Here is a 12,328-nt window from a genome sequence, read left to right on the forward strand (position 1 = left end):
AGAAGTGAATAGCCGATGAATCTAATGAGGGGCCCTCTACAAGGGAGAAGACGAGATTTGTCGACGTCCATCTGATTGAAGGCATTGACATACATGATGTCTACTGAGCTCGCTGTGTTGACCATGATTCACTTCACCTGATAGCCATTGATTACTACGATTATGATGATGGGGTCGTCATGAGGCATCTCAATGCCTTGCAGATTGGCATCCCCAAAAGGTATGGGCTCTTCTGCCTTCGTCCTCTTGTTGGCTTGGTCGACCCGCAACTCCCTCTTAGCATATCTCTTCCGAGAGTTGTTAGAAGATCCTCCAGTAGTGGGACCGCCACTGATCATGTTGATGTGGCTGGGCTCCGAGGGCCCGCCACTGATCATGTTGATGTGGCTGGGCTCCGAGGGTCGGCTATCTTGTTGTGGTTGAGGACGAGGCAATCGCGAGTGGGATCTTTTATCATTTCTAGCTGGAGCAGCTTCCCTGTCATCCCGTCGAGAGATGATGTTCTTTAGGTATCCTCTCTCAATCAGGTCCTCAATATCCCTCTTAAGGATACGTCAATCATTGGTGAGATGGCTGTGATACTTGTGGTAATGGCAAAATGCCTCATGTTGGGGTTCTTAGGATATGACGTCATCTTAGGAGTAGGCTCCTTGAGGTGACCCTCCTTCTGAACTATGGTAAGAGCTGATGCGAGGAAGGTGTTGAGGGCTGTGAGGGCTGGTCTTGGCCGTTGGTCCCTCCATCGGTCACTCCTATTAGATCGATTAGAACATAAGTTGACTCTCAGAGGGTCTCTTGGCCACTCCTATCTCATAGGACCCTGGCCGACTCTTTATAGGCATGAGCATCCTCCATGTCCATGTACCCGTGATCCTTGGCCATTAATTACTCATAGTTGGCAACTGGCTTCTTGGAAAGCGAGTTGACCAACACATTGCTCTGTAGGTCGGCAACGAGTGCGAACATGGGGACTGCACTCCCTAGGTCATTGACTTCTAACCTTTTCGCCTGGAACCTTTTGAAGTAGACTCGGAGGCTTTCACTAGGCTCATGCCTCATCTGAATCAATGCATGAGGGGGCAACTTCTGCTTGGTATTAGCTAGGAAGTGGTAAACGAACTTCTGAGTGAGCTGTTAGAAGCTACTAATGGACTTCTTCTCAAGAGCATTCCACCAGAGTTTGGCACTCTCCGAAAGAGTGATGGGAAAACATCGACATATGATAGCTTCTGATACTTGGAGCATGCTCATCACATCATAGTAATTCTGAACATGCTCAGAGGGGTCTCCCTCGCCTTTTTACTTCTCCATGTGAGGCATCTTAAACTTCTCACATGGGGCATTCATGATGTCATCTGAGAGAGGGGTGTTACCCTCGATGGCATCGGCGATCGGTCTATACACTTGGTTGTATCCATAGGCCTTTATAGTAATAGAGGGGGCTGGGGAGGCACGATGATGGAGGAGAGTCTTAGAGACCACTCCCCTATTACGGTCCCCAAAGTGACCTGGGCCTGGACTGTCACCAGTGGTCTCCTGATGACAGTGGTGATGTTGGCGAGATTCGTCAGCATGTACTGATCGACACGGTGGCAGGGATGTGTGTTCGATGCGATCCCACATCTGCTTGGTAGCAACATGAGGAGTCTGAGGTTAAACTACTCTCTAAGCTCCGGTAGGAGTATGAGTCTCTGTCTGCTGGTCTCCAGAAGGCAAAGAAAGAGCTGAGGTAGCTCGTTGTGGATGTGGAAGTCGGCCGACAAGTTCGTCAGTAAAGATAACAAATTGCCCTTTGAAAGACTGAGAGAGCTTGTGAGGTGTTTCCTCAACCTAGGCTTGGGTAACGTAGCTTTGGTGTCGTTCTACAGGGTAAGACTGATCGGACCCTTGTTCAAAACCTGACATGTCTTCTCAAAAAAGAAAGGGCCCGACGATAGGCGCCAAACTGTTGATATTAAGTGATCACACAGTCAATATATATCCCCAACTCTAAACTCAAATGCAACCCGTACTCTTTTCCCCCCATGTAAACTCTCGCATTCACAACGCCTACCCACCAAACGGACGCGTGTCTCACATCCACCGCACTACCGAGATTTCAGAGATAAGCCCCGCACTTCCCCAAAGGAGGGAGAGGGGGAGAGATCAATCATAACGGCACGCAAACAAAGAGTTTCCAAACAGAAAAGTCTTTCCTTTCTTTCTTTCTTTCAAGTTCCATCTACCCCCCCTCCAACGCAATTTGTGAACCACAGCCCCCGCTCGTGCGAGCCGTGGCTCCAGTCCCTCCCAAAAAGCTCGACCCTCCCGTGCCAAAATATGCCATCGAATCTTCCTTTCCCTCGCGTTATTCCTTCTGCTGCTCTACATATTCCCCCAACCTCCGATCAGCAAGTTTAGTCCCACATCGACGGAAGACAGAGACAACGATGGAAACATTAAGCTTCGCCTCTTTCTGCTGCCTCAACAGCCTGAACCGCACCCCTTCGACTCTCCTCGTCTCCTCCTCCTCCTCATTCCCCAGATCCCGCAAACCAAATTCCTCGATCCCAACCCCCCCATCTCCGCAGCCGATTCGCCGGCCACACGTAGATCGATGGAGCATCCCGGGGCCCACGTCAGCACCGGCGGTGTCGTACGTCCCAGGCCGGGGGCAGAGGAGCAATGTCGGCGGCCGAGGCCTTGATGAGCTGGAGCTGTTTCTCGAATTGGTCCCTTTGAGAATGAGGAGGGAATTGGCTCAGCATGAAGAGGTTAGGAGTTTGATTGAAGTTGTTATGGATTTGGGGAGAAAACCCATCGCTCGATTCCCCTCTGGCGACTGGATAATCTCGCAGAAGCTCGTCGATTTACTGGACTTGGAGCATGCAGTGTCAAAGGTTTGATTTTTTAAATCATTGATCAGTTCTTTTTCCTGAGAATTTGCGGAGTTAATTGGTTGGTGTTAGTTTTTTTGCAGGTTGGTGAGTTTTCGGATGACAACAGGTCTGGGATCAATCATTCCCTGCACAGGATCAGTGCTATTAGGAACAGGAAGATGCACATCATCGGGCTCACTTGTCGAGTTGGGCGAGCGATCTCGGGGAGTGCGGAGATGATTCGTGATTTGGTCGAGGGCGGAGGTTCTATCTTGGTTATTGGGCCTCCGGGTGTTGGCAAGACTACATTGATAAGGTAGAATTCAACATTTTCATCATGTCTTTATTATTGTGCGTTATAACGATTTAATTGAAGTGGTTATCACTTTTCTATACTTGGTTGTACCCGAGTACCGTCATGAAAAAAAAAAAACTGATAAGAACACCATGGATTTTGATTAACTGGAAGGCATAAGTAATGAATAACTTGAAAACATAGTCAGTGTCGGAGCTGCATTTTTGTCTAGGTGAGACAGACTTTAGAAATTCATCTTGGGTATACCAAATTGATGTATCTTTGTTATTTTTGATGATTTGTAATTCATGCGGAAGGCTTATGGTGGTGCGGTAGAACGATTAAATCAAATAGATGCTATATTTTATTCCTGGTTGTATCCAAGTCCAATAACGGGCAACTTATAAGAATACCATAAAAATATTGATTCGTGAATGCTACACGACATTGTTAGTCAGAAAACATGACTGCTGAATAACTTGAGAGCGGTAATGCTTTAACGGCCACAAGCTATACGGGAACAAGTTTACGCTATGTTTATATGACACAAGGTTTTTCCTATCAAAATACAAGTTCCTTGTGCCTTGTTTAGGCCACCTCTTATGTCTTGGTGTTTGATGTGACCAGAATTTGTCTATCTGCAGAGAAATAGCAAGAATGCTTGCAGATGAACACTTGAAACGTGTTGTCATAGTAGACACTTCTAATGAGATTGGGGGTGATGGTGATGTACCTCACTCTGGCATCGGACGTGCAAGGAGAATGCAAGTCCCCAATGTTGACTTGCAGCACAATGTGAGTATTCAGTGCATTTGACTGATAAAATTTTAACTTCTAATTATATACATTGCTTGGACTTCTTACTGGAGGGAGACTCCTAACTGTTTTGCAATATTTGCTTAGAGTTTTTACTCAATTTGACAAATATACTGGCTCTGCAGGTTATGATTGAAGCGGTTGAAAATCATATGCCAGAAGTCATTATAATTGATGAAATTGGGACAGAACTTGAAGCTATGGCAGCAAGTACTATAGCCCAGAGAGGAGTACAGCTAGTTGGAACCGCACATGGAGTGACAATTGAGAGTATAATTAAAAACCCATGCTTGCAGTCTCTTGTTGGTGGGGTAGAGGTCAGCTACTACCCTCTGTTGTCTAACTTGATATTTCACTGTGAAGTAGAAACAGGAGCAGATTCTAGCCATTTTGTTTTAAGTTATTAAGTTGGTTTATCATTCCTAATAGAAACCTATCAGTCCTTGATTCTGTCTGCTTTCTTTTGGTATTATCATCACTACCGAGAAAAATCACTTTTGGGACACATCGTCTTCGTTAACCGTGAGCTATTCTGAAATCATATATTTAGTTGCCTTCAATAGAAATTTAGATGTACCCATATGGGAGAACTATTATGGTTCTAATATTGTGTACTGTTGCCTCAATTGTTTGTTGTAAAATTTCTTTTCATACCTTGTGCTTAAATAGTAGAAAGCCTACATTGTTTAATGTTAGTGAAGCTGTGATAGCGAGTCTAAGTCGATGAGCAAAATTCATCGTATGTGAATACTCAGGTTAAGGCATTCAGTTTGCTACCAATTTAAAAGCATGATGCAGGGAACATGCAAGTTAGAGGTTGATTAATCATTCTGGTGATTGTGTGGATGCAGAGTGTTACACTTGGGGATGATGAGGCAAGAAAAAGGAAAGTTCAAAAGACAATACTTGAGAGGAAAGGACCTCCCACATTTACCTGTGCAGTGGAAATAGTGTCCAAGACTCAATGCAGAGTTCATCACAAACTAGAAGCAACTGTAGACGCTATTCTTGCAGGTTCCTTTTGCCATAAGGGCAGAATATGCTTATTTAGAGCCCTGTTTATTTGAATTTTGTCAATCATGTAATTGCTGTGTTTTTTCCGTTCAAAAACAGGAAAGTCTCCTTTGGTTGAAGTGCGTAATTCGTCTTCCAAAGATATTGATTCTAGTTCTCTACCTGAGAAATATAAGAAAGAAGAACTATCCATCATTGCCGAAAAGGAGAATAATACTGAGATACACACTTCTGAAGATGAAAGTGACTATATTGTAGGAAATACCAAGAAAGGTAGTAGAAAAGCAACTGTTGCAAGGAGTTCACCTGTGCGTGTATACACTTACAAGGTAAGTAGTGGGCTCTAGGAAAACCTAAAACACTGAAAGCTATAAAGAACTGGGAACATATTTTTCCATTTATTCGTGTGTGATTTTTTGTCATACTGACCTTTCTGTAGCTTGTCATATTTTTGTTTTCTACTTTCAGAGCATGCAGTTTCATGTCCTTGCATGTAACTCGGTCACAGAATCATGCAGTTTGATGTAGATGCACATGCTTTTAAGTTTTCAACTATAACTCTGATAAATATGGTGTCATTCTTCTATCTTTTCCATGTTAAAGGCTGACACTTCTGTAAATATTTAAAAATTATCCATCAGAATGTCTTTTCCAGTTTCCCTTCATCATCTCTACTTGCTAAGTTCTGTGTACTTAATATATTTATCTATAGTAAGCTAACTTTTACACAAGTCAATGAAAATTCTAAGCTAACCACTTTTCTTTTTTTATTTTATTACTTCACTGTATTTTGCTAGATCTTGGAAGTTGATCTACTTCAGGTAGCACAAGTGATGGGACTTGAGACTGATATAGATGTAATCGATGACATTGCATTGGCTGATGCAATTCTTGCATCAAGTTCTGAAATGAAACTAAATCCCTGGATTCGTGGTGTTGCAAAATATTACAAACTGCCAGTATTTGTTATCAAGGTAATGTTTGCTTGTGACAGACCCTCATGGAGTGTAATCATTCTCAATTTCTCATCAAGTTCCTTGTGTTGCTTCCAGGAAAATACCATGGCACAGATGGTAAAAGCAGTCAGAATGATTCTCAAAATGCATTCTTCTGGATATGTAAAGAATGAATCTCTTAATTCTGTGGAAAGAGATATTGAGATTGAAGATGATGCCCCCAAGAGAAAACCCTCTTTGGAGGAGATGGATGCCTTGGAGGTATTACCACATTTTCTCAATACATTGTTCATAATTTTACCATTCTCCAGTTTGGTGATTCAGTAAATTATCAATGTTCTAATATTTTAAGAATGCCCAGGTCTCCTCATGCATAAAAAACTAAGATCAATTTTCAACTAATGTTGAAAATAATGATACTGCATAACGCAACACTCGACTCTCTATAACACAAAAAGTGGCTAAATTACCAAATTCGCGTATAAAGTGACATCCCTTTACCAATAAGGCCTAGAAACTGACACCGACGACAACAAGACCTAAAAAGCGACAAACTTAACCAACAGGGCATATTCCGATCGCCAAAGTTTTGATTTGTGCGGTAAAATTAAGGATTTTTTACTTACATACCCCTCAGATCTCCAATACTTACATATTCACCCTCCAAATTCAAAAATTTGTAAAAAAGACCCCCCCCCCCAAAAAAAAAAAAAAAAAAAAAAACCCAAAAAAAAAAAAAAAAAAAAAGACAACCCCCAACCATCTCCATCTTCCTTTCCTCCCCTTCCCTCTCCCCTTTTCTCCTCCCCTCACACTCACCTCTTCCTCTCCCTTTAACCTTACCCATCTTCTCAACCTCTCTCTCCCCTCACTTTCCTGCTCCCCTTTCCTATCTCCTCCACTCCCTCCTCCACTTCTGGTAAATGTTTGAGGTGAGAGGAGAGAGAGGATGGCAAGAAGGAGGGTAGGAGAGAGAGGAGAGAGGAGAGAGAGGTTGAGAAGAGGGGTAAGGTTGGAGAAGGGAGGAAAGGAGGAGGTGGAGGTGATGATCTGGGGAAGGAGGATAGGGGAGAGGGAGTGGGAGAGGAGAGGGGAGGAGCGGGAGGGAGGGGGATTTTTTTTGTTGCAAAAATTTGAATTTAGAAGATAAATTTGTGAGTATGGGAGATTTGAAGGGTTTATATGCAAACAAACCCTTAATTTTGCTGTTTAAATCAAAACTCCGGCAATCAGAATATGCCTTATTGGTTAAATGTGTCAACTTTTAGCTCTTGTTGTCATCGGCATCAGTTTTTAGGCCTCGTTAGTAATGAGTGTCACCCTATTGGACAATCTGGTATTCAGACCCTGAAAAGCAAAACAAGGTAACATGTAATGTTTATTACATGTTTTTATCATTTATTTAAATATTTAATAAATACATATGTACAATGGTTTTAATAAATATAATTGTCACAATTATCAAACGTATTATCACTAAGAAAAATGATCTCACCACAGGAAGCCATTTAGGCTTAACAAACAATTCAAAAGTAAATACTTAACAATTTCAAGCTTCCAGCAGAGAAAATACTCTATGAAGTCTCTATGATAAATTTTATTGAAATAATGGATGTTATATTGAAATAACACGTATTATATTGAAGTAACGTACATTTTATTGAAATAGCGTATGCTTTATTGTAATAACATAGATCTAAGACGTGTATGAGTTATTTCGAAAGATTACATAATGTTTAGGATTTGTTATGTTACGTAATGCAAAATAATGAGTTATGTAACATGTTTTGTAAAACGACGTTTTCAACATGAGGGGGTAAACATTCTTTCAGTTTATGCAGAACAGCTATCCTACTATTTCTCTTTTAGCCTTTCTCCTTGTATACAACCTGTTACCTTCCAAACACCAGACTGGAACTACTTGTATAAATCTTGAACATCATTTCTGCTCTTCCCGTTTAGTAGTTATTGTGGCTACTGAGTGGCTCCTTATTTTTCTTTCCACCCTTAATTTTTCTTCTTTTTCAACTTTTATAATTTTTTATGTTGTGCTTTTGCAATGTCCTCAAAAGGAATCCACTTTCCTAAGTTGACATCACTTTTATAATTTTTTATGTTGTGCTTTTGCAATGTCCTCAAAAGGAATCCACTTTCCTAAGTTGACATCATTTCTGATCTAGTATCTTAGATGAATTATCAATGTCCTCAAAAGGAATCCACTTTCCTAAGTTGACATCATTTCTGATCTAGTATCTTAGATGAATTATTTTATACTCTGAAGTTTTTGGTTTATGGTTTTTGTAGGTACTCATGCTTTTCAAGTTTCAGTTTAGCAAAGACTGTTCCCAGATAGAAAATTAGTTTAAGAAAGGATATCTCATGCTTTTCAAGTTTCAGTTTAGCAAAGACTGTTCCCAGATAGAAAATTAGTTTAAGAAAGGATATTTCCCTATTGAAGCTGAATAAAGTAGGAATTACGTAGGGAAACCGAATATTTTGCATAGAGGCTTAGTGAATCCAAATAGAAAGGGATTGCCATTGTTGTCTTACTGTCTTAATATTAACAGATAGGATATGGATAGTTTTCATGTTTCATTATTTTGTGGACTTAATTACAAGCGATAATCATGACACGCCCAAAAAATTAATAAAAAGGATTGCAGCAGTGGTGGGTCAACGTCAGATGACGATATGGACTACATTGCACATAAATGGATAATCGGGCATTTTCTATTTTATATAGTCAATTGCAAATAATCATAAGACACCACTGTTTTGCGCCAAGCCTTTGTTATGACCTTAGAAGGTCTCATCTTTCACCAAACATGCTTCTGTTGGGTCTCTAAGATATATATTCTCAGTCTGTTGTGTCTTATTTGTAGCTAACATTGATATTTTAATATTTGAGGTGTAAAACTTTTTTATTATTATTATCAAATATTAGAATTGTGAATGCTTGATATCGTGGTAGAATAGTTTATCAAGCCTGTAATCGACTTTAGAGCCTTAGAGAAAAAGCCATTTGAAGCCAAAATAATCCTTCCAGGAAGTATCACTGAAAGCTGCATATGCAGAAATGCCACCAATAACAAAGCTGTTACACAACTGACTTTTGGATGAACCTCCATAACAAAGCCGTTACACAACTGACTTATTTTGGCAACTTCCAAATTGGTTCGTTTCTCCTCCTATTCTCATAATTTAGAGCTTCATATTGTAATTGCTGGTTACTCTTCCCAAAGAAAGCTAGCAATACAGATTATTTGGTACTCCAGAAAATGTATTTGTTCGGTTGCTTTGTTGCATCATCCTTCAGAATATATGGCCCTTTCCTGCACAAACGATATTGTTATCTGTTTTTACCTTTTTGTCCGTTACATTTGGGCGTTAGGCTTTGTAGATATTAATTTCAACGTTGAAGTCCTTCATCTTGTGGATTCTCCTTATTTGTTGAATTTAGTCTACAGTCAAAACATTCTGCTTAGTTGTTACGTTGGATATGCTTCCAAAATTTGATGTCCTCTTCTTTCCCTCTGTTATTGTCTATGTATGTTTATGCATCACGTTCCTATAATCACATATATGGCAACAAATATGTTACTCGATAACATAATTCTCACTTCAAATAACCTTGATACTTCTCAGGAGGTTCGACTAGCCATTGAATATATTGTTATTCCCGGAGGAGAACCGGTAGAACTCCTGCCTAGATGCTCAGAGATAATTGCTCGTCAATTGGAGCTTGTCGAAAGTTATCAGCTAGCAGCAGAGAAATCAGGCACAGAATTAAACTCAAGGTTGCAGATTCTTCCTCAGAAGTTAAACAAGAGAACTGTTAAATGCACTGCATCAAGGCGCAGTAAACAACAGGGTATCAATTTGCCAACCAGTGGGAATGCTGGTGTTAGTGTTTCTAGGCTCCCACTTTTGCCTGAGTAGATAAACACACAACAGGTAAATTGACTTTCAGGTAATTTCTGTACAATGTCCTGCACAGGCTTGTAAATTACATGTAAAAAAAATGTACATATTCTAATTTTTTTAAAGTAAATGTATCAAATGTCATAAATGTAAATTTATCATGTTTTTTAGTAAATAATTGCATGTTTATTCCTCTTGATGGCCCATTGTTGTGTGTGCGTGCCGGCAGGTATATTTGGATTGTATCTGATGTATTTGAACAAAAAATGGTTCATGTGTGACATTTTTTTGAGGTTCAATAGGGGCTTCTTACCATGGTCCATGGTTAAAATAACTACGTGTTGTTAGAGTGATAGATAAAATGTCTTAATTCTTAGGCTAATTACACTTTAATGCCCTATAGTGTCACTAACATTGCACTTAAATGAGCTCTATTTTAAAACTGAGCAAAGAAATACCCCAAAATATTTAAATATTGTAGACAAATGCCTTACATTTCAAAATTTGCACTTTGATGTCCTCTTGTTTACTCGATGTTGCATATAAATACGTTTGGATTGTAAATGGTCTCACTTAAATATCCTAAAGTTTCTAAAAGTTACAATTTAGTACCCTTTGTTATGTAGTGTTCCTGGATATGTTAGATAAATTGGGTTCTTTTCTAATTTATGGTATTTATCTGTAATATTTAAATATTTTGGGCATTTATTTGCTCGGTTTTAAAATAGAGGTCATTTCAGTGCAATGTTGGTGAAACTATAGGGCATTTAGCTACAATTTGTCTAATTCTTATAACTAACAAAGTGATAAAAGCTTATGAAGAACAAAAAATAGTTGTTGTGATACGAGTACAATAACAGGTATTAATTATAGAAAATTACAGAAAATGACAGCAAACTAATTGTGCAATATGTATGTTTCTTTTAGAGTTTTGGAGTCCACTGAGAACTTTCCGAAACGGACGAAGTACATGCCTAACCTGGTTGGGTATAATTTTGAGATGTCATGTTAGAAGCATATGCAGGAGCGAGAAAGGCTGCATTTAGGCAGTACACCAACGGTCAGCTTTACAGAAGTGAGTACGGGCCTGTTTGGTTGCTTTCCATACTTTCTAAGAACATGTTTCCTATATTTTTTTTCGTGTTTTCTTTACTTTCATCGAAAAGTATTTCTTGTTTTTGTTTGGCCAAAAAATGTGGGGTATAAGTAATGTCCACAACTTTTTTAAGTTTGGTTCAACTTGAAAAACAAAAGAAAGTAATTGATAGGTGAATAGATTCCCTTATTTTCTAGTATTTGGTTCAAACTAAAAGAAGAAGGGACAACTATTGTGATCACCATGGTGTGCATATATGATAAAATTGTTCCCAATATAAATTGAGGGGTGAACATATATCAACTAGTCTGCCAGACCTAGTCAACCAAACAATGTCTATTCGATGAACAGTCCGTCAGACCTAGTCGACCCTCCAGAGCCAACAACGGACTTAAAAGAAAAACTCTCAGGCACTCACCCTAAGGAGTTAAAATGTCGAATAACAAGAGCCGTCGGCTCGATTGGCTCAAGAGAGAGAGAGAGAACAGAAATAACTGCTCGTGTTCTAGACGTATCTTCTCTACGAAGAACAAGCCCCCTTGAGTTAGCAGTCCTATCCACAAACCCATGGCAGAGTTAATTCCCCTAGGAGATCCAAAATAAGATTGCACAACACAAAGAGAGTAATTCTGGCTTAAAATATCTTTTTATTCATTCACAGGGAGTATCTACAAAGTACACATACACTAATATACAACACAAAAATGAAAGACAGAAAATTCCTAGGAGACTAAGAGAGGTCCATTCGTGCTCCCGGACTCAAAGGCAATGAGCCGCTAGTAACAGCCGGCGTAGGAGTCGAACAGTCACCTCCTTCGTCGGTCTTCCCACCTAGAGCCCTGGGAGCTTCATCGTCCAACTCCCCCTCCTCCTTGCCATGATCGAGTCCCCCCCCAGTGCTTCCACCTCCACTAACTCATCCAAACACTTGGCTACGATGGGAGAATAGTGGAAGCGATTGGGTGGGTTCCTCATCTCAACTGAAAGTTGTGACGAGAGGTAGTCCTACCCAACCTTGCAGGCTATCGCCACCTCTGTTTTTTCAGTAAGGCCCCGGGGATACCCCTATAGTCGTGAAAAATTATTCAAGAAAATGGTGCAAGGGCAGCCGCAGGCCAAACTCCAAGTGCCTCAAGTAAAGTGGAGCCTGATCCGGTCCATGATCATAGACTACCTCCGACCTCATCGGGGCCATCAGTTCATACTCTCGGGGGATATCAAACCTCCCGTGGAGTGTCCTCATCTGTGCCTGGGTCACCTTGGAGTGAAACTCCACAAGAAGAGCCTGTCGATCTACCCGATCTGATGTCACCATAGAAGGGAGAAGTAATCGCTAGAAAAAGATGGGCGGGAAGGATCTCGAGTTCTCAGA

At 40.4% G+C, this 12,328-nt stretch overlaps 1 protein-coding gene across 2 annotated transcripts; it reads left to right on the forward strand.

Annotated features, from left to right (window-relative positions):
- LOC109848804 (uncharacterized protein ycf45) lies at positions 2,177 to 11,080 on the forward strand. Of its 2 annotated transcripts, XM_020418479.1 has the most exons (10): positions 2,177 to 2,879; positions 2,960 to 3,174; positions 3,798 to 3,948; positions 4,095 to 4,286; positions 4,821 to 4,983; positions 5,083 to 5,312; positions 5,781 to 5,957; positions 6,036 to 6,200; positions 9,585 to 9,893; positions 10,788 to 11,080. In XM_020418479.1, exons 1-9 carry the CDS (start codon positions 2,430 to 2,432, stop codon positions 9,876 to 9,878), a joined length of 2,037 nt encoding a protein of 678 aa, XP_020274068.1. In that variant the 5' UTR covers positions 2,177 to 2,429; the 3' UTR covers positions 9,879 to 9,893; positions 10,788 to 11,080. The 2 variants fall into 2 exon arrangements, with proteins under 2 accessions (XP_020274068.1, XP_020274067.1); XM_020418478.1 differs by lacking the exon at positions 10,788 to 11,080 and having other exon boundaries at positions 2,178 to 2,879; positions 9,585 to 10,053.

This window comes from Asparagus officinalis, chromosome 7 (assembly GCF_001876935.1).
Source record: "Asparagus officinalis chromosome 7, Aspof.V1, whole genome shotgun sequence".
Taxonomy (NCBI): Eukaryota; Viridiplantae; Streptophyta; class Magnoliopsida; order Asparagales; family Asparagaceae; genus Asparagus; species Asparagus officinalis.